This window comes from Manis pentadactyla, chromosome X, assembly GCF_030020395.1.
Source record: "Manis pentadactyla isolate mManPen7 chromosome X, mManPen7.hap1, whole genome shotgun sequence".
Taxonomy (NCBI): domain Eukaryota; kingdom Metazoa; phylum Chordata; class Mammalia; order Pholidota; family Manidae; genus Manis; species Manis pentadactyla.
In genome coordinates this window covers 39353226-39376258 of record NC_080038.1, presented here as the reverse complement: position 1 = coordinate 39376258, position 23033 = coordinate 39353226, and the positions used below count along the sequence as shown (strand labels likewise).

At 35.7% G+C, this 23033-nt stretch overlaps 1 protein-coding gene across 13 annotated transcripts in view; it reads right to left on the bottom strand.

Annotated features, from left to right (window-relative positions):
• The window catches only part of KDM6A (lysine demethylase 6A), a 267811-nt gene that overhangs the window by 10810 nt on the left and 233968 nt on the right, over positions 1-23033 (bottom strand). For all 13 annotated transcript variants that reach the window (XM_057495767.1, XM_057495768.1, XM_057495770.1 and 10 more), the window contains 6 exons: positions 20001-20065; positions 19851-19925; positions 19176-19324; positions 13010-13124; positions 8807-8994; positions 7892-8033 (listed from right to left, as the gene is read on the bottom strand). In XM_057495767.1, the coding sequence (XP_057351750.1) occupies positions 7892-8033; positions 8807-8994; positions 13010-13124; positions 19176-19324; positions 19851-19925; positions 20001-20065 (734 nt within the window). The remainder of the gene's footprint in view (positions 1-7891; positions 8034-8806; positions 8995-13009; positions 13125-19175; positions 19325-19850; positions 19926-20000; positions 20066-23033) is intronic.

Here is a 23033-nt window from a genome sequence, read left to right as displayed (position 1 = left end):
AAAAGAGACTATGAATTCAATATAAACCTTGATTGAATCTGGATTGGAGGTGGTGGGATGGGAAGAGTTAAGAGCTTCAAAAAAAATGGGGGTAGTTGGGAAATTTCAATGTAGACTGTGTATTAGCAGATTACTACTTGAATCTCACATTTCTTACATATTATAAATGGTACTATAGTTAGGCGAGAGAATATCCTTAAGAGATGCTGGTTTAAGTATTTAGGGTGACATGTTATAATGTGTGCAAATTACTTTTTCATATGGCTCAGACAAAAACTGTGCAAATGTGTGTACATATAGAGACTGCTAAGTAAATGTGGCAAAAAGAGATCCTATGACTCCAGATGAGGTAGGTTATATAGGTATTCATCTCACTTTTCTTTTAACTATTTATATAGATTTAAAAATTTTCAAAATAAAAAAATTGGAGGATAAAGTATAAACAAGTTTTGGGGGGATGCAGCTATGTGTTATATGGAAATTATATATATTTTAAAGGAGAATAAGATGTATCAACATGGAAAAACTATCATAGTTCAATGACTTAAAAGGAAGAGATAAATAACTTTATAGTTTTCCTTAATTCATTTCTTTGTGTGGGCATTACTCTACTTTAAAAATACCTTCAAGACAACTCAACAGCAGGGATTACCTATCAGCCAGCTGGGAGTTAGAAGTATGTATCTCAGACTCCTTTTCTAAGCAATAGAAACATATATCCACCTGGCTATTTAACAGAAATTCCCAGTTAAACACCATAGGAGGAATTCAAGTTCTGCATGTTTCAAGGCAGCCAAGCTGGTAATCAACACTCCCCACATCTAATCCATTTCCTCTTTTCTCCTTTTACTGTCCATTTCATCAACACCCACAAATATCCCATTGCATGGCCCAAGCCAAAGCCCCAGCACCAGATTCCCCCTCATCTCTACCACCCAATCAATCATAAAGTATAGTCTAGTTTACCTCTAACCCTTGTCTCTCCTCTTGTCTGAACTGTAGCAGCCACCTTCTAATCTATGCCTCCAAATCTTCTGCCCTCCATTTAATGCTTCATCTTGCTGCCAAGTGATCTAACATGCAAATTTGATTATTAAAAAAATTAAAAATTTAAGGCTTCTCATTAGCAGCTGTTGCTAATGTGAAGTCTACTTGAAATTTTTGCAACAAAAGTTTAATCTCTACTCTTCAGCTAATATGAATGAATGAGTAGGGCTTAAACCTGAGGGACGCTTAAAAGGTTTGGTTTGAAGAAGGAGAAACTAAGTTCACTTGCAGCATATGGGGTATGTGGGAAAAAATTATGTTCAATTAAACAGTTAAGGCATCAAAAGAGAAAGTTAGGCACTGAGCTTCCACTAAAATTTTCCTAAAGAGTTATTAGGCTGTGAACTTTTCAAGTCAAGGTCAATGCATTATGCAGTGAAAGTAATCATAATGAACATTCTTTTGACTCATGCCTGTGTAGGAGGTTATTTGGAAGAATGTGAAGTAGAGTATGAAGATTAATGTATTTTAGTAATAAGGCTAGGATATACAAATTGGAACAGATTTACTAAATGACTTAATCAGATAAAGGACTTTACAGAATTGCAGGACTCAAAGACCCAATTTGAAAGTACAAAGAAAGAAAAACAAGAGTGATGTTGACTTGTTTAACTACAGGGATCAGTAGGTGACAAGAGGAGATAACACCATTTCCCATTATTAAATCACTCAGTGCATATACAGGTTCATATAATCTCTTATAATTCCACAAATTTTTCAAAAATTTTACATAAACTCATTTGGGTGTTGAAACTTGACCTGGGGCTTTTTATAGTTTTCACTTAGCTCTTCGGAGTGACTGTATGTTTTACTGAAGAAATACTAATGCCTTTGATTCCAGGATACTGCCTGCTATAGACCCTGCTGGGAAGGTAAAACATTACCTTTCTAAATCCAAAGAATTCAGAATACCAAAACACATCAGGGGATTTAGAAAGACTTCTGTGAGCCTTTCCTGAGTGGTTCCTCTCTCAGAAGTGCCTTCCTCTGTGTTCCTCCATGGTTTTTGTTCTTGTTTTTTTTTTTTGCCAGTATCTCCACCATAACAGCAAAGATCACGTATTTTAATGTTTTATCTATTTCCCCATTTTTTAGAGATGGCCTGAGAAGTGATCAAATCCTTTTGTCACCTAGCACAGCACCTGAGCATCAACTCAGTTCAAAATAAATATTAAACAAGTATGAAGGATGAAGAACTGGGTAGCGCCGAATGAGTGTGTGGATGAGAAGGCACAAGGTAAATTCTGCTAACACTCTTTTTAGTTGGGCAGATGTACCACTCAATTATAAAGACATAAAAATCACGTATTGTAGATTCACAGTATTTAAGAACTAAGAACAATAGTTCAGGGAGAAAGTTAAGGAAGAAGACTATCTTTGCATCTTCTCCATACTACTTTTTACGACTAGCTGGTATTTTTTCTTTTAAAATAGCCTACAATTCATATGCTTGGTGTATTCTGAATTAATGCTTTACTAAAAGATAATTCAGAGGAGGAGAAAAAGGGGGGAGGTGTAAAAACTAGTTCACATTAAAGATAGTTTAAAATGCCAAATAGAGTGGTAAATAAATACATAATTCAAGCACACATCTGAAGGCGGCAGCAGGAAAAATGGCTGGTAACAAAGTAGAGGTCAGACTGAGGTACTAATGGGGATTTTAAATCAAGTTTACATTTGTCTCTTTGTATGTTCAGAATAGTTGGTCGCTGGTGACCTCAGCAAGAGAAGTGACAGGGGCATACTGAAGACAGAAAGCCAAACTGCTATGGATGGTGAACAGGAGATGGAGAAAATTAGTCTAAACAGAGGGAAGGAATGGCAAGGAAGAACCATTTCGTAAGAACTAGTATAGCTCACAAGTCAGAACAAACCAATACCACTTCCTTTGTGGACAAGATAGATATTAGATCTGAGGACCAAAGCAATGATGTGGACAGAACAATTTTACAGCACCACTGAGCTTGTGGAAAAAGACACCCTTCCCTATTTCTGGAGCAATACATTCTCCCTTTATCTTCTAGCTTACCTATTTGCTTTTTCTAAGTAGAAGCATTCCCCTAAGTTTGCCCCCAACTCCTCCCCTCCTCTTCCTCTCATGGTAATCACAAACTGCTAAGTAAAAGACTCCATAGTTAGTCAGCTCTGACTTTGCTCTCTGGAGCTCTGCATTTCCTACGGCTTCTGCCGAACAGCTCTGTCCAACTATTTAACTGACTCCTTGAACATGCTACTGCCCTAAAATAAAGTCTTGTGCTATGGATACTTGTATACAAGTAGCTTTTACACAATACAGGTATGGGCTTATTAAATTCTGGCTCTAACCAACTGGGTGACCTTGGGATGCTAAGAGGTATAACACCTGAGATATAGTCTGAGAAGCACTTTCTTTAGTACTTGGCCAAGAACCAAACTCAATGTGTTAACTAGCATTATTACTAAATCACCTAGAACCCAGACTTGAAAACCTAAAGTATCTTTGGATCACTAACCTTTCTCTTATCATCTAGAAGTTTATTCTATTTATTTAACTGCTGGAAAGATCTGTATGAAACCCAAATTAGACCACTATTAGTTAAAAACCCACCAAAAGCTCTCCAACAAAACAGACCTATATTTGGCATACAATGCACTATCTGCCACCAAGAACTTTTCAACAATATGCCATTCTGCTACTCATCACATACATTGTGCTTAAGCAGGAATGTACTACCAACTGTTGCCAACATGCATATAGCAGAGTTGTTTCATATATACACTGAAGCTAATGAAATACACAGTAGGGGAGGAAGTCAGGAGGGAGCGCAAAGGTAGAAGGTGTTGGACAAAGAATGAGAGCAGGAGGAAGAGAAGAAGACCTGGAATGAGTATGTATTTGCTGGTCCTCTAGGCAGTTGGGAGTTCCTCTGAACTTCTCACAGTTAAGCAGCCTACCATGCTGAGTGTGATTTTAGTGGTATAACAGGGCCCCTCCACAAAAGCCAACTATTTTGCCTGGTGTTCACCTGAAGAAAAGGAACTTATTCCCTCAGTGAAGGAAAACATGAGTGTGTTGGACTGAAGAAGAAACAGAATGTACTCATGCTATTATTTTGTGGATGAACTGAGGTATCTTTCTGATGGTGCAAGAACATGGTCTTAACATATGCACCCCTATGTTTACTGCAGCACTATTTACAATAGCCAAGAAATGGAAGCAACCTAAGTGTCCATCAGTAGATGACTGGATAAAGAGGTGGATAAAGAATGGACATACACACAATGGAGTATTATTCAGCCATAAGAAGAAAACAAATCTTACCATTTGCAACAACATGGATGGATCTAGAGGGCATTATGCTTAGTGAAGTAAGTCAGGCATAGAAAGACAAGTACCAACTGGTTTCACTCATTTCCACAAAAGAGAGCAGCAGACTCACAGACTCCAAGAAGGGACTAGCAGTTACTAAAGGGAAGGAGGTGGGGAGGGAGGGAGAAGGGGATTAAGGGGCATTATGATTAGCACCCATAATGTAGGTGGGTTATGGGGAAGGCAGTATAGCACAGAGAAGATAAGTAGTGACTCTATAGCATCTTACTACAGCTGATGGACAGTGGCCGCAAGTGGGTGTGTGTGGGGAACTTGATAATATGGGTGAATGTAGTAACCACAATGTTGCTCATGTGAAACCTTCATATGGTTGTGTATCAATGACACCTTAATAAAAAAAAAAAAAAAAAAAAGAGCATGGTCTTAAGCTGGCTTTTGGTACTGTTCTTCTCTTCTCTCCCTGCCTCCACACCTGCACCACTCACACAAAATACCTGCCTCCCAAAATACAGACTTTCCTGACTATGTGAGGCTGGAAAGAATCCAGTAGATCTGTTACTGTATTTTTCCCAATTTACTTATTATATGCACTTTTACTTTAAGACAGTACCTATAGCAGATAGACACACACACACACACACACACCCTCTCAGTGCCTAGCCAGTCAGCTAATATTCATTAAATGAAATAAAGTACAAATGAAAAAGAGAGCAATGCTGGCTGGTAAAAAACACACTTTTAGCAATGGCTGAATGACTATTTTAAAAAAGAAGTTTATAAAGCAAGGCCTAGCAGTCTGGATTTACGGTAAACATTTTCAATCAGCATGATGACAAAAAGCTTACTAATTACATCTCATGACAACTCAAGTTAGAAGCAGAATTCTTAATATAATGAGAAACACAATCAAGATTCAAATGACTGGACATTTTGTAATGCAGGGTAAAAATGGAGGATTTAAGTGCATTTAAGTTTTAAAAAAATGTAAGAAAGGTATGAGGAACAATAGCATCACCAGTAATATTAAATGGAAAACATCCATATCATGTGTATCCAATTTCAACACAAGATATCTTAATAAAGATAATTTAAGTGTCAATGCTCAACATTTTAAATATTAAGATGGATAATGATAAACTGGAAGGAGTCTAAAAGAATGACAAGGATGATGGGGCAGGGAGTGGGGTGAGGTGGAAGAGATGACAGAAGAAATGTCTAAATTAATGAAGACCAGGTAGGAAGAAAACCAGAATATGACAATCTCTCCTTGATTCCTTTCTCCCTCTTAACCTACCACCTAATCTGAGCTTTAGCTCCAGCACAGTCACTGATTTATCCCTTTCTCAACCCCCACGGGTAAATGTCCAGGTTGGGCTGTCCTGTTGCAACTGCCTCCTAAATGCCCCTCTACTTCTAACCTTGCTCCTTGCAATTCATCCTCTGCAAAGCAATCAGATCAATTTTCTTAAAGTTTAAATCGGAACCTATCCCTTTCCTGCTTAAAACCTTCTAATGGTAATCTCTAACACTCAGAATTAATTATTTATATAAATTTCTTACCATGTCCTAAAAGTCCATGCCCGATCTGGTTCCTGCTCACTTCACTGAGCTTGTTGCTACCTCTCTGGCATTCTGCTGTAGTCACACTGGCCTTTTTGTCCTATATACATGACAAAGTTGTTCCCAGTTCAGTCTTCACTTGTCCCTGGGCCTGAAATGTTCTTCCCCTAGATCTTTGCATGGTTAGCTCCATCTCATTCAGGTCTAAGCACGAAAGTCAACTTTTTAGACCCCTTCGCTGACCACTTTATAAATGCAGCACTGCTAACCTCCACCCATACCAAATATTATCTATTTTGTCTTATTCAGATTACTTAACAGTAATTTATCCATCTGTATGGAAGTGTCTCTGTCTTGCTCCAATAGAATTTAAGTCCTCTGAGGGTAGGGATTTTAAATTACAGATTGCTATGTCTATCACTGATGCCTAGAACGGTTCGGCACAGAGTTGGTTCTCAAACACTTGCTGAGTGGGCTTTATTCAATGTAAATCTCAAATATTCTTATCTATCCAAAATGTAATGGGTCACTTTCAGTCTACACAGCTGTTAGATAAATGGTTTCTATACTACACCATCCCTTTACTTTCAGGTGATCTGAATTAGCCTCTAGTTTATGCCTATATCCAACTTAACACCTTCACAGTGACTTCAGATTAAAATTTTTCCCCCAAAAGCAAACTGAACTTGAGATTCAGAGCAAAGCATCATTCTCAGATATAACAGGATAAATGGCTAGATAAACCCTCACATGCCAGTAGCAAATTACATTCATAGAGTAAGGTATCGAAGATCCAACTTTTTAAAGGATTTGCACATTACTTGTTATGATTTGATTTGTTTATATCTTGTTCCCCCCTACCACTTCTACCCAGGACTAGATAAAATGGAGCAACTGATAAAGGACGGTATCATAAGATAACCCATAGGCATATTTCCTTGGCCACACAATTTTTGTTTGAAAAAAATTCTGGACTTAGGTCTGAAATTATGTCAATAAGCAAGATTACTTTCAAAAGACAGTATTTTGAAAACAACATGTGCTCAACAAATTAATATAGCTTCAGGAAAAATATTTAATGTAAGTATTATTTTGACACAGATAAACTTATTTCATCAGTGAGTATAAAGCAGTGTATTCCAAAATGAGTTTTTAAGGAGACCAATTCTTTAAAAGATACGGGACAAATAAGTTAGGGAAATACAGTACATTATAATCCTCCTCCTCCCCCATTCACAAAACATGCCAACACTTTGAGTCTCTAAAACATTTAACAAAGAAGGAAAGAAATTAAGAAAGAAAGGACTTGTTGAATTTTATCTAATCTATCATTTCCCGTATTTCTTTGGGCAGGATTCCCCACCTTTTGGGGGTAGGAGTGGTAGTGGTAGAAAACAGAGATAGAGAAACACCGCTATATGGCACTGTTTGAAAATATTTCTTCGAAATAGATTTACAAACTAGCTAGGATAGAAACTGCCATTAAATGAGAAGCTCACCAGGATATATGTATTCAACTAACTTCTATTGGGTGTTTAAAGGTGCTAAGAAAAGGGACAGTTATAATATGGATGATTTAATTAAAATAATCCAAAAATTAGTGTTTTAGTAAAATCCCTATACTGAATGTTAATTTCTCTGTACCAGCAATTTTTTTCTTATGCCATTCTCTCCTCCCGATTCTAAGGATAGTCTTTCAAAAAACTGAAGTTCTCCTATGAATCAGGTAGTTCAGAGGGTAGTGGGGAAACAATGGTTTAGAATCATTTCTGCCTTTGTTACTTTTTGTACCATAATGCACTAACTCTTTGGAAGGGAAAAATACTTTTAGCATGTGGATTTTTCTACTACATTTTGCTAGATTTCTGGACCATTTTGTTTTGATGTTAACATAATTCTATGGGGGAAAAAGTACTGAACAGTTAGCACTCCCCAAAAAGAGAGGGAACTACAGCAGTTTTAGAAAGCACTTACTTAATCATTTCAAAAAGCTTTGGATCTGAGACCTTGATATTTCGTGCCATATTCCAGGAAAGATGAACCATGGGTACTATTGACTTCACACTTTGCAATTTGTTCCATTCGTACCGTTCCACTGCCAATTTATACTGGCAGGCTAGGAAAAAAAAAAATGTTATAAAGCAACCCAAAGTCCCAAATGATATGAAGATAACCATTATCACCATGTGATATCATCAACACCAATTCTGAAAACCTCAAAACACTACAAAAATTTTTTTATAATTATTGTACTAATAATAGTAGCAATCACATAAAGAGTGCTTACTTTGACTATGTGCCACACAATATGCTGAGTTATTTTTATATATTACCTCATTTAAACTTTACTGTCACCCTATTAAATATATTATCCCTGTTATACAGATGAAGAAATTGAGGCCCAGAGAGGTTATATAACTTGCCCAAAGTTGCAAGATCCAGGTCCTGGTCCTAATCCAGGTCTTTCTGGCTCCAAAGGCCATACTGTTAAACTTAAGTATCTACTGCCTGAAGGCAGGCATAATTCAAACAGATTTTGAAATAATACTCTTATTCATATAATACACTAGTTAAAAGAAAAATCTGAATGAATAACCATTCTACTTTGCCTTCTCACATAAAAAGTTTCCTTTATAAAAGAAAACCAAGCACTCTAAAAATTATTATGTATTTTCCTTGAGAAGATGTAAATTTGTGGTTTGCTGAGATCTATGCTGTTAGATTTCTATTTGTTAACTTGAATTTAATTTCTTAGACTACAAATTAAAATTTTATTCTAGAAGACACTCTCTTCTAGTTTTAAGTGAGTTATAGTCCAAGAAAAAAAAGAACAGACCTATTGGATACAATTCTCTATAAACTTTTTTTAAAGCATATTCTTTAAAATACCTGTAAGTGGACCAACATTCCAAGCAATGTTGTTGCACCAGCCAATAGCTTGAACCCAGTGAACAGTTCCTGCATTTATCCAGACCAAATCTCCAGGTCGCTGAATAAACCTATACACTGGAACATTTGCTTCATAAAGATCTTCAAGGTTGGGCCACCAAGAACCCATTAGGAAATTCAAATTATTTCTGAAATAAGAAAAAATAATGCAAATGGATCAAGTACTTTAGTAAGCTACTTTTAAGACTAGAAAGCAATGTCAAAAGTTTTTAAAACACACTCACTCATTGCATTGATAATTGCTTGTGATGTAAGAACTGCTGTATGTAAAGTGAGTGAAATTAATTATACTTAATTAACTACAGTTAATGACATATCCAAAGATTAGTATTACTGCCTTAAGTTGATTTTTCACAGATCCAAATGAAATCCAAAGCTACTTTTAAGTAACATTTACATTACAAGGCTATTTTGACTGAACCCTTCTCCATGGAGTGTCTAGAAATCTCTAAAATGCAATCAGAAGGTACAGTTGACATCAAGTCATTTCAATTCATAAACAGGAACACAATGGCAGATGTAAGTATGAGGAATTTCAATTTCTGAGGGAAAAGTAAACAGAAATCGTTATCCACTGCTTTTTTGACTCCTAAGCAGGAAGGGGACAAGACGTCAGTCTGCAGTTTTGATGACTGGTTGACTAAAACTGTGCAGTTGAAATAAACTTTACCAAAAATAAATAATCATACACATACAAATAGTCATCATCACTGTCACCACCACCAAAATACTTTGAAAACATTCTACAGATCATATTACTAAGCTTTTACTTTAAAATCTGACTTCTACCCCTATGGTTATTGCTGTAGTATTTACAACAGCCAAGATATGAAAGCAACCTAAATGCCCATCAATAGCTGAATAGATAATGAAGATGTGGTACATATACACAATGGACTATTATTTAGCCATAAAAAGAAAAGAAATCTTGCCATTTGCCACAACATGGATGGTTCTAGAGGGTATTATGCTCAGTGAAATAAGTCAGGTGGAGAAAAATAAATACCAAATGATTTCACTAATTTGTAGAGTATAAAAAAAAAGGAAAACAGAAGGAACAAAAAAAGCAGTAGACTCACAGACTCCAAGAAGGGACTAGTGGTTACCAAAGGGGAAGGGCTGGGGAGGGTGGGTGGGGAGAGAGAAGGGGATTAAGGGGCACAATAATTCACAATCACAACACAGGTAGTATAGCATGGAGTATACAATTAATGACTCTGTAACATCTTACTATGTTGATAGACAGTGACTGCAATGGGGGGGGTAATTTCTCAGTAATATGGGTAAATGCTGTACAACTGTTTTGTGTATGTGAAACAATCATAAGATTGTATATCGATGATACTTTAATAAAAAAGAGGTAATTTCTTAGTAATATGGGTGAATGCTGTACAACTGTTTTGTGTATGTGAAATGATTGTAAGATTGTATATCAATGATACTTTAATAAAAAAAGAGGAAGGAAGGAAGGATGGAAAGGAAAAAAACATACATAATTAGAAATCAAGGCACCATATTAACAGAAGATTCCCAATGATTAAAATATTCAATATGTAAAGTAGTATGAGAAAAAGGAACTATGTTCATTAAACTTGAAGACTATAATTGGGTTAAGAAGTTATACATGATCTGGTGTAAACTAAGCTTCTCCAACTAGAACTAAATCATTTACTATTAGATCTAGAGAAAAGATCAGAAATAACAAATATTCTTTCAAATGGAAGAGCTGCATAAGTAATAAACAGCCAACATTTATACAGAAAAATAAAATAAAATAAAATCTGGCTTCTTCTTATTCTACTTTATCATGATATCATATGAAGTGTTTTTTAAACCACATAACAACTTTTCCTATAAAATAATTTTATAAAATTCACTTAACTACTTGAGATTTCACATTTTGGGGAAGGAAGAACATGTAGAATGGAAATGTTCCTTAAGATCTGAGAAATTACTCTACTTCTGTGTCTTGTGCTAAAGGATATGATCAAGTGTACCTTGAAATTATTTTCACTGGTTTAAATTTAATTTTTTGTCTAGATTAAGGGCTGGTAAACTATGACCCATGGGCCAAATCCAGCCCACTACCTGTACTTTTAAATAAAATTTTTATTAGAACATAGCCAGGTCCATTCATTTCTGTATTATATATGACTTTATGTGATACAATGACACAATCATGACAGAGACCATATGACCTGTAAAACCTAAAATATTAATTATCTGGTCTTTTATGGAAAATGTTTGCCAAACTCTAATCTAGATGGAATCTTAGTCTTGTTTATTTCCTTAAAAAATGCTGTTCTTTAAAGTCTAGAAAAGACTGCCAATAGAAGCCTAAATGCAAGGAGATAGGGATTGGCTTACTGTTTGTGATAAGGCTAAGTAGACGTAGTACAGAAAAACCTGCCTATAAGCAAAATATGGTTATAAACACAAATCCTAGCCTTACTGCCCCCATGCGTTGCCATCATAAAATTGAAGAAAACTTTCTATCCAATAGCAAGCAAGCAAGCCCACCAAATAATCAACTAAATTAAAAAAAAAAACTTACAAAACACAAGTATCCTTTCTTTTCATAAATTCAAATGAATGGTTATTTCATGACACATATTATTTAAAGTCATAACAAACTACACACTTGGTCAGTGTAAGTCAGTATCAAAAGCAACAATCCTATGTGAAACAAAATCACACTGAAATGCTGAGGTATCAAGTGCCATTTCTGCACCTTAAATTTACTTAACCCTTTATGCTAACTTGGTATTTTTATTTTCCCCAAGTTCAAGCTTTTTAGACATTATCTGCCTATTCTAATTATCTTTGCTCTCAAATTATCTATTTAGATAGGAAAGAAAATTAAATCCTCAGTAGAGCCAATCCTACTCAGAAATAATGAACAAGGATCACTGTACTGTAGGTGCAACAATATAGCACTATCTCAAAGTTTAAGAAATAAAAATCTTTCTGTAGCACAATGAAGATTTCCTACATGAGACTGTTCGTTTCTCTATTATTTCCAGACTGGAAATATTATTAAAGATCCATAAAACTAAGTACAGATTAAAGTAGATCAGATTATTTCATTAAAGCATTTGAAACTTCAAGTCTACATCTTTGGCTTTCTTACAATGAAGGAAACCTGTATGTTAAATAACAAAGACAATAAAAGGTGATTACCTTCTGCCTGTATAAAAGGAAATTTTAGATTAATGTGGCTTTTTTCACAACTATATTTATACTTCTTACTATATCAAGATATTTACAGTGAAGATCTAACTCAAAATTTAAGAATTACATTAGTGTGTAGATTAGGTGTATAATTAGTTTTCAAGGTCTCATATGTAAATGTTTTTGGTGATTTTTTTCCCCCTTTATCTCAATTGCAATGGGGAGATAATACCAAATATATGTGTAATTTATGTTTTTAACCATAATAACTGTCCAATGTCATTACTAACTGAAAATATTAGGTGCTTACATAATGGAGGACTTTTTTAAAAAAGAACTTTAAGTTTCCATTTAGACAAATAGTAAAATTTAAACAAAGGACAATTCCAAGGTACTCCAACACAAGAAAAAGAAGTAAAGGCTATTTCTAGGATCTTAAGGAAAGGAATACTTCCACTATATGAGTTCTTTCACTTATAGGAAACAAAATCTGAAGCAGTTGATTAAATTTTTAAAAATTCCTTTATAGGAAAAGTTGCCAATGGAGTTTTAAAAAGAATTTATATCATGATGATATGGCAGAGTAATACGTTCAAACTTGAATTATTAACAGTCTATAAGGTGCTCAATTGTAAAATTCCTTCCACTTCTAAAACCATTTATGATTTTTCTTGGAATACAGATCTTTCACATGAACAAGTATTTATGCATCAATTATTTAACTAATCTAATAAACAACCAGTAAATTCAAGACTATTACTATTGCATGGAGTGGTTTCAAGGCATCTTTGTTCAAGTACTCCCAGTAACATAAAATAACAGGTTAGAATGAAATCATTTTAAATCAATTTTCTGATTAATGTCAAGTGAAAACTGGTTGCATGCATTGGGATATTTGCCTTAGTAAGTTGTCCTTTATAATTACTGTTTTTGAATAATTATGTTTATAGGTAATTTAGTTTAGAAACCTACTTTTCACAGAAGTCATTCAGAACACCCCAGTAACCTTCAGGAACAACAAACCATTCACAGTCACCTGGACCAATATTTATGTTAACTGAACAGAAGTTATTATTTTCTTGATGACCTGAAATGTGAAAAGAAAAAATATAATTGCATTCTATAAATTCTATAGACAAAATGTGTCTTTAGAAAAAAAACTTAAAAATGTTCAACAGAGAATATTCTAGTAGTATTCAGTTGTTTAACATTATAGTACTTTTGTGTCAAGCCTAGTTTTGGAGTTGAGTTTGGTCAACTCCTAACTTATTCAGCAAGAGCGTCTATGGAAGGCAGTCTAAGTCATGGTTAAAAGAACAGAGTCTAGAACTGGGCTTCTTGGCTTAGTTATTATATAAACCTAGGGAAAGTTGATAAACCTTTCTAGTTTCCTTATATATAAGACCAGATAATAACAATTCCAATAAATAATTGATTTTGAGAATCAATGAATAATGACTGCTTTGAACCATGCCTAATACATAGTAATAAATATTAGCTATCATTGATATCATTACTACTTCATTCTTGTGAACTAATCCTTATTTCTCAAAAGTAGTATTAGGGTATCAGTAAAGAGGCAAAAAGTCTGGTTTACAAAATGTAGCTGTAGGAGTAGTATAAACAAAAATGGCCAAGCAGGGAATTCTCCAGAAAACACATACACAATCTAGTAAAATCTGTCAGAAGCAACCTTACCAGAACTCAGAACTCTGAGCAACAGTCAAAGGTTCACAGCAACCAAGTGAATGTTTGACCAGGAGAAAGGCAACTTAAAAACATGGCAGGAGATTTTTATGCCACTGTAACTTCCTTATCCCCATCCCCATCTCCATCATTGGTGTGGCAGTAAAAATAGTTGTCTGTGTTCCTAGTGTGAGTGTCCCTGGTTCTAGAGGGAGCAGAGTGTATACTGTTCCCAAAGAATTGTGTTTTTCAGTTTTAACCTGACTGGAGTTTCCCCAAAAGACTGACAGAAAGGGCTTTTCTTTGTTACACCTACCCTAGAACCACTGTATCATGGCAAGGGCTTCGGTGGAGGAGGTTCTCCAGAAATACTGAAAGACAAATGAGCAAGCTGACACTACAAGGGACAAAAAAAACCAAATTGAACCAAACTGAAACAAAACCCAGTTGGGGCAAAACAACAGACATGCCAAAGGCCTGGGAGGAAAAGTTGAGGAGAGAGATTTTGGAGGAATAAAAAAGTTACTGTGAATACTGCAGAACTTAGAAAACAAATGCACATACTACCCAGGGCAGGATGCATGCTCAGAGAAAACCTAAGATAACCATCAACTTCAGCCTCTTGCTGACAGTTAGGCTCAGTGCTAGCAAGAAGGTAAGTGAAGACTAAAGAAGAGTTTCAGTGGCATGGCTAAGTGTAGAATGAGTGACTCAAAACAGGGGCAATCTGCAAAGACCTGGAGAATTACATTTTCTTTTCTCTCTCTTCTTTTTTCTACTATTTCTTTTTTGGCGCCAGGAATTTAAAAATCTCTGTCAGGTCATTGGCTAACTGCTGATATAAAGGAAAGGAGACTTCAGTGCCCACACATGACAAGGAATAGGCTTTGTGAATACAGTGTGGTAAAGTCACTAAATAAATAGTCACTATAGCCCACAGTAAGGAACAACAAACCACATCTGACAGAGAATGCCATCATATTTTTTGAAAATACTGAGAAAAGTTGGTTTTCAACAAAAACTTTTGAGGCATGCAAAGAAACAGCAAAGTGTGGCCCAATCATGGAAAGAAAAGAAACTAACAAAAACTATTCCTGAAAAAAGCAGACATTGAACTTACTAGACAAACACTTTAAATTAGCTATCTTAAATATGCTTAAAGAGCTAAAGAAAACCTTGGACAAGAAACAAAAGAAACAAGGAGAACAATGTCTCCACAGAGATTATCAATAAAGAGACAAATTATTATAAGGAAGGATATAAAATTTTGGATCTAAAAAGTGTAATAGCTGAAATAAAACATTCACTGTGGGTTTCAACAGCAGACTTGGCAGGCTAAAGAATCAGCAAACCTGTAAATAGGTCAAATGAAATTATGCATTCTGAGGACAAGAAAACAGAATGAAGAGAAAAATTAACAGAACTTTAGAGACTTGCAAGACATCATCAAATATATTAATATATTCATTGTGGGGATCCCAGAGGAAGAGGAGAAAAGGGTATTAGGAGTATTTGAAGAAATAAGGGTCAAAAACTTCCTGAATATGACAAAAGACAAAAATCTACACATCCAAAAAGCTCAGAGAATTCCAAGTAGGATAAACTCAGAGACCCACACCAAAGACACATTTTAATAAAACTAGAAGCCAAAGAAGAATCTTGAAAGAAAGAAAAGAGAAGCAATTTGTCACAAAGGATTGTCAGTAAAACTGACAGCTGACTTCCTATCAGAAACCACAGAGGCCAGAAGGCAATAGGATAACATTTAAATTTCTTAAAGATAAAAAAACTATTGACCAATAATTCTGTATCTGGCAAAATTGTTCTTCAAAAATAAAGGAGAAACTAAGAAATTCCCAGACAAATGAAAGTAGAAGTTTGTTACTAGTCAATCTCCCCTGTAAGAAATGCTAAAAGAGAATTTTTCACACTGAAATGAGAAAACACTAGGTAATAACTGGAAGCCCCATGAACAGATAAAGAACTACAGTAAAGTTAACTACATACATTGGAAGACTCATCCTTTCCAATTTTGACACTTACCTCAAAGCTATAGTAATCAAACCAGTGTGGTATTGGCACAAAGAGAGCTATAAAGTCAATGGAATAGCACCAAGATTCCAGAAATTAACCCATGCAGCACCTACAGTCAATTCATTTCAACAAGGACGCCAAGACTATTCAAAAGAGAAAGAATAGTCTTTCCAACAAATGGTACTGGGTGAATTGGATAGCCATATGTAAAAGAATGAAGTTGAACCCTTAGCTCTCACTATATACAAAAATTAGAATGGATCAAAGATCTAAGTATATAAGAGCTAGAACTATAAAAATCTAAGAAGAAAACATAGGGGTAAATCTTTACCACCTTGGATTTGGCAATGATTTCTTAGGTATGACACTAAAAGCACAATGAACGAAAGGAAAAATGGATAAATTAAACTTCATCAAAATTAAAAACTTTTGCACATCCAAGTACACTATCAAGAGGGTGAAACAATAACCTACAGAATGGGAGGAAATACTTTAAAATTGTATTATCTAATAAGAGATTAATATCCAGAATATCTAAAGAACTCCTACTGCTCAACAACAAAAGAACAAACAATTCAAAAATGAGCAAACGACTTGAATAGACATTTTTGCAAAGCAGATATATAAATGGCCAACAAACACATGGAAATCAAAACTACAATAAAAAGCCACTTAATATCCACTGGGTCAGCCATAGTAAGAAAAAAAAAACCACCCAGAAAACAATCACTGTTGGTAAAGATGTGGAAAACATGGAACCTCTGTACACTGTTGGTGGTAATGTAAAATAGTATAGCTTCTGTGGAAAGCAATTTAGTTGTTCCTCAAAAAGATAAGTAGAATTGTCATATGATCCAGAAACTCTAATCCTAGGTATATAATCAAAAGAACTGGTAACAGGTATTCAAACAAATATTTGTGAATGTTCACAGAAACATTATTCACAACAGCTAAAAAGTGGAAGCAACCCAAATGTCCATCAACTGATGAATGGATAAACAAAATGGTCTATATCCATACAATGGAATATTATTCAGCCAAAAAAAGAAATGAACCACTGATACAATGCAGATGAACCTCAAAAAACATGCTAAATGAAAGAAGCCGGACATAAAGAGCAACATATTATATAATTCCATTTTTATAAATCATCCAGAACAGGTAAATCCAAAGAGCTGGAAAGCAGACTAGTGGTTGCCAGGGGCTGAGGGAACTCATTAACAGGTATAGGGTTTCCTTTTGAGTTGACGAAAATGTCTTAGAACTATACAGAGGTGATGGCTACACAGCAGTTTAATACACTAAATGTGACTGAACTGCATACTTTATTTAAAAGGGCTGGTTTTGTTATGTGAATTTTACCTCAAGAAAGAAAACCGTAGTTGTTCTCACCACACCCTTTGTCTTTTGTACATATTACAGTATAAAGTGCAGATGGTACTCTTAAATACAACTGTTTCTTACCATGGGTCAAGGATGGTTGAAATTGTTCATGGCATGGATTCCAAATAAAATTCAGTTCTAATTAAAATTAGAGATGCTGGAACCCCACCATTCAGCTAAAAATCTTTTAGGGTATAGACTGAGAGAATCTCTATAGTTTAAAAACATACATAACTGATCGTAAAGTTCATTAAAGCAGGTAACACCTATATAACACCAGGAAAAAAGTGCCCAACAAAAAAGCATTCAAAATAATAAATACAATAAACTCTTGAGAAGTGGTTAATATGAATTAAGATGTGGACTAACTGTAAAGTTCACACCGGATTTCAGACCTTATATGAAAAATCCCAGTAATTTTTATATTGATTACATGTTGAAATAGTAATATTTGGTATGCTGGGTTAAAACAAAATTCACCTATTTGTTTTACATTAGTGACTAACATAAAATTTTAAATCGTATATATGACGTTCATGGTATTTCTGTTGGACAGTACTACCCTGAGACAGCTGTTTAGAGAATTCTTGAAAGCTCCACATTGTACTTCTGAAAAATTAATGCCTTATAAAACCCTAGTCTATGGACACGAGTGACAAAGAAGTAATCTAGAAGTCTGTTTCTCCCTTTTATTTGTAATGAAACATTGCATTCTTTATGATTTCAGGGTCACATGATTTGCATGCAATAATTCAAATTAGATGAGATAAATTTTTAATTGAAATGAATCTTAACAGAACCAATCCAATACTACATACACAAGAAAAATGAACTCTATATTGACCAGTATTTACATCAGTGTCTAAATGACAGAATGCGGAACAGACAGGTCTTCTGTCATTTATTACAGAACTATTTCTACTTTATCCAACTAAAGAAAAAATATCACAGAACTGGTCTTCCAATGGCCTGAGGATAAAACCTACCACAACCTAATGATTATAATCCTGAGAAACATGTGTTTTATTTTTAATACTGATGCTTGTATCTCAACTTCCAGAGAAAAATCAACTCTACTTTCTTAAAAGTTTACCTGGAGATTCTAAGGACTAGCCACAACTGAGAACCACTGACCTCTGTTACTCAGAAACAAGTACAGGCCTATTTTGAAATAAATTATTTAGCTACAATTCAATCAGCAGGTAGCAAAGGAGGAAACAATCTGGTTTTCAAACCATGGCTGCTTTAGGTAGCAAACAGAAACATCGGAGGGTGATCTGCAGCCTGCAGGCATTGGTACAGCTAAACTCATTATCATCATTATCTGTCCTAATTGTTAAATATTTTGAACATCACCCTGATCAGAAAATATACTGTTCATATGTGACAATCCAAGGGAGCACAGAGAAGATGGTACATTACTGTTTGGACAGAATTTTAAATCTAAAATCAATGTAATTCACTTTTTAAAATCCATGTATTTCAAGATGAGTTCAGTAATGTCTCCACATCATCGAGTGCTTTGTAAACTGTGCATTGCAACCCAGAATTCCAGGAGAGGATTCCAACCCACACAGTTCCTTCAAACAATAAATCAAACAAACTGAACAGATCAGAAAATGATTGTGCTATGAAATCATTTTATGCATACATGTGTACCAGTTAATAATATAAAATATATTTTACTGTGGTAAAAAGTTTCAAAGAAACTATTCCATCACTCTGCAGCAAATGGGATCAACAACAAAACAGTCTTTAAACCACAGGGACTTCTTTACCTAGGAGTGCTCCAATGACCCTTTTCTAGATTAAACTGTTATTATATCAGGGCTATTATATTAAAAGAAGATAATGATACTACACAGGGGAAAATATTAATAATCTGAGCCCATTAAAAACTCAAACCTTGTAACATGAATACTCCTTTAAGTTTCATTCACTATAAATGAGAAGAATCTGGTTTTCTTCTGCAGGTTTCACATTTTGATTAATTTTGTTTTTCAACTGCAAGAGACATGTTAGTTCATTAAATTACCTGGTGTTCTGCTTCCTGGAACTTTCATGTATAGTTGAACTGTGTTCATGCCTAGTATGGTATGACCAACGTGGCTTAGAAGATTTCCTGCTGATATAACACGCACAAAAGCAGGAAGTTTAGTCAGCTCGTGTAGCTGCAACTTCCACCTGCAATAAAATAACAGATCAAGAATGAAATCCTGTTACAAATATTTGTGGCAGATAACCATTCTGTTCAGAAACCTTTGAGTTCCATTTAGAAATAAAATTATATCTATAAATATTTGGAAACACCAGAATGATTAGATGTTTAAAATCTTTCCAAAGAAAACTTCCTGAAGAAAAGCACAAAAATTATTGATCAAATAAATTAAAGAAAAAAACTGACTTCTTATAACTGTTGTATAATTTTTACAGAATTATTATGTATTATTAACATACAATGTAATTTTATGACTGTGTAAATTACCATACAGTCAGGATCTTGATGAAAATTTATGCAAGCTTTATACAAATTTATGCAAAATTTATACAAAGAAAATAATTGCAAAACCTAGCAAAAATAATTTACCTAAAACTGGTATATAAAATTAGAAAATTGACAAGTAATGAAATAGAAGAGGGAAATTGTAGATATTCTCAGTCTTCCAAAAAATACCCCTGTATATCAGCTCACAGAACTACTACTACTTACTTTTTGTCATCAGACAGGTCAATGTTGGTCCCAAACTTTATGGTTTTAAAGGGTCCTTTCCTCTTCCTCCCAGAACTTAAAAAGAGAAAGACAATATTAGAAACATGCCTTTTAAACAGAAAAACTAAGTAGATACTAAAAATTACTTACTTATCTGAAGATGTTGATTCACTATCTGAGTGGTCTTTATGGTGACTTCTTTTCTCATTTTCCTCCTACCAATGAACAAATCATTACAGCTTAGTATTCTACAACCACTAATCCTTTCCATCATACAATTGAGAAGCTCACAGATTAACAGTATTATCTGTATTTTGAAGCTCGGTTTCTATAGGTCTCTTTTACATGAAAATTTCTTCAAAGACCACATTAAACAAAAACCCAAAAGAAGTCAATGCTTACTGACTGGCATGGCATCCAACCTCCTCCATCAGCCACAAAGTTACCTTAAGAGTTCTTCCTTATTGACATTCTTGTATAAGGGAAAAACTACAGATTCTCATTCTTGCCTAATTTTCAAGAGGAGAGAAAATTTAAGGGAAGTTGAGAGGCCTAAGATATAAACCTTGATAATAAATTTTCTAAAACTAGCCAAGGTCAGGAGGCGGAGCCAACATGGCGGCGTGAGTAGGACAGTGGGAATCTCCTCCCAAAAACATATATATTTTTGAAAATACAACAAATACAACTAAACCTAAAAGAGAGACCAGAAGACACAGGACAACAGCCAGACTACATCCACACGTGCGAGAGCCCAGCGCCTGGTGAAACGGGTAAGATACAAGCCCCGGCCTGGCGGGACCCGAGCACGCCTCACCCCAGCTCCCGGCAGGAGGGAGAGGGAGCCCAGGACTGCTAAACACCCAGCCCCAGCCACCTGCACCAGAGCACAGACACAGTGCATGCGTGGAGGGCTGGAAACTAGGGAAATAGGGCAGCAAGACCTCTGAGTGGGTTCCGAAGCTGATGCCCCTGTGACAAAGAAAAGCGGGGGCTTTTTGAAAGTCTTAAAGGGACAGGGACTTAACAGCTTGACGGAAACAACCCAGGTCACAGTACAGCAGCTGGAAATTACAGGGAAAACCGGGTGCACTAACCCCCTGGGCAACAGCTCTGAGACCCCTCACGGAGGCAAACAGTCAAGCAGCCCCCCCATCCATCACCCCACCGGGCGCTGCGAAAGCAGAGAAGCAGCCTGAGACAAATTCCGCCCACAGAAAGGGAAATTTCTCCCTTCCGGCCAGGCAAGACACAAAGACCCACTCTACACGCAATTACCCAACACAAGCCACTAGGGGTCGCAGTTGCCCCAGTAAAGAAAGGCCAGTAGCAAGTGAAAAGTTTGGCCCTCCCAGCTGACAGTCAATAGCACCTGTCAACATGAAAAGGCAAAAAAATATGATCCAGACAAGACTAACCCAGAGAGCTTCGGCATCTGCTACATCTTCCCCTGAGAAGGAACCTGGGGAGATAGATTTAACCAGTCTTCCTGAAAAAGAATTCAAAACAAAAGTCATAACCATGCTGATGGACTTGCAGAGAAATATGCAAGAACTAAGGAAGGAGAATACAGAAATAAAACAAGCTCTGGAAGGACTTCAAAACAGAATGGACGAGATGCAAGAGACCAGTAATGGAATCGAAAACAGAGAACAGGAATACAGAGAAGCTGATGCAGAGAGAGATAAAAGGATCTCCAGGAATGAAAGAATTTTAAGAGAGCTGAGTGACCAATCTCAACGGAACAATATACGCATTATAGGGGTACCAGAAGAAAAGAGAGAGAAAAAGGGATAGAAAGTGTCTTTGAAGAAATAATTGCCGAAAACTTCCCCAAACTAGAGGAAGAAATGGCGTCTCAGACCACACAGGTACACAGAACTCCCATGACAAGGGATCCAAGGAGGGCAACACCAAGACACATAATAATTAAAATGGCAAAGATCAAAGACAAGGACAAAGTATTAAAGGCAGCCAGAGAGAAAAAAAAGGTTACCTACAAAGGAAAACCCATCAGGCTATCATCAGACTTCTCAACAGAAACCGTACAGGCCAGAAGAGAATGGCATGATACACTTAATGCAATGAAACAGAAGGGCCTCGAACCAAGACTACTGTATCCAGCACGAATATCATTTAAATATGAAGGAAGGATTAAACAATTCCCAGACAAGCAAAACTTGAGGGAATTTGCCTCCCACAAACCACCTCTACAGGGCATCCTACAGGGACACCTCTACAAGGTAGCACTCCTAAAAAGAACACAGAAAAAAACACCCAACATATGAAGAAGGGAGGAGGAGGAATAAGAAGGGAGAGAAATAAAGAATCATCAGACCGTGTTTATAATAGCTCAACAAGCGAGTTAAGTTAGACAGTAAGATAGTAAAGAAGCTAACCCCGAACCTTTGGAAACCACAAACTTAAAGCCTGCAATGGCAATAAGTTCATACCTTTCAATAATCACCCTAAATGTAAATGGACTGAAGGCACCAATCAAAAGACACAGAGTAATAGAATGGATGAAAAAGCAAGACCCATCCATATGCTGCTTACAAGAGACTCACTTCAAACCCAAAGACATGCACAGACTTAAAGTCAAGGGATGGAAAAAGATATTCCATGCAAACAACAGAGAGAAGAAAGCAGGTGTTGCAATTCTGGTATCAGACAAAACAGACTTCAAAATAAAGAAAGTAACAAAAGACAAAGAAGGACACTACATAAGGATAAAGGGCTCAGTCCAACAAGAGGATATAACCATTATAAATATATATGCACCCAATACAGGAGCACCAACATACCTGAAACAAATACTCACAGAACTAAAGGGGGAAATAGAATGCAACGCATTCATTCTAGGAGACTTCAATACACCACTCACTCCAAAGGACAGATCCACCAGACAGAAAATAAGCAAGGACACAGAGGCACTGAACAACACACTAGAACACATGGACCTAATAGACATCTACAGAACTCTACATTCAAAAGCAACAGGATACACATTCTTCTCAAGTGCACATGGAATATTCTCAAGAATAAACCACATACTAGGCCACAGAAAGAGCCTCAGTAAATTCCAAAAGATTCAAATCCTACCAACCAACTTTTGAGACCACAGAGGCATAAAACTAGAAATAAACTGTACAAAGAAAGCAAAAAGGCTCACAAACACATGGA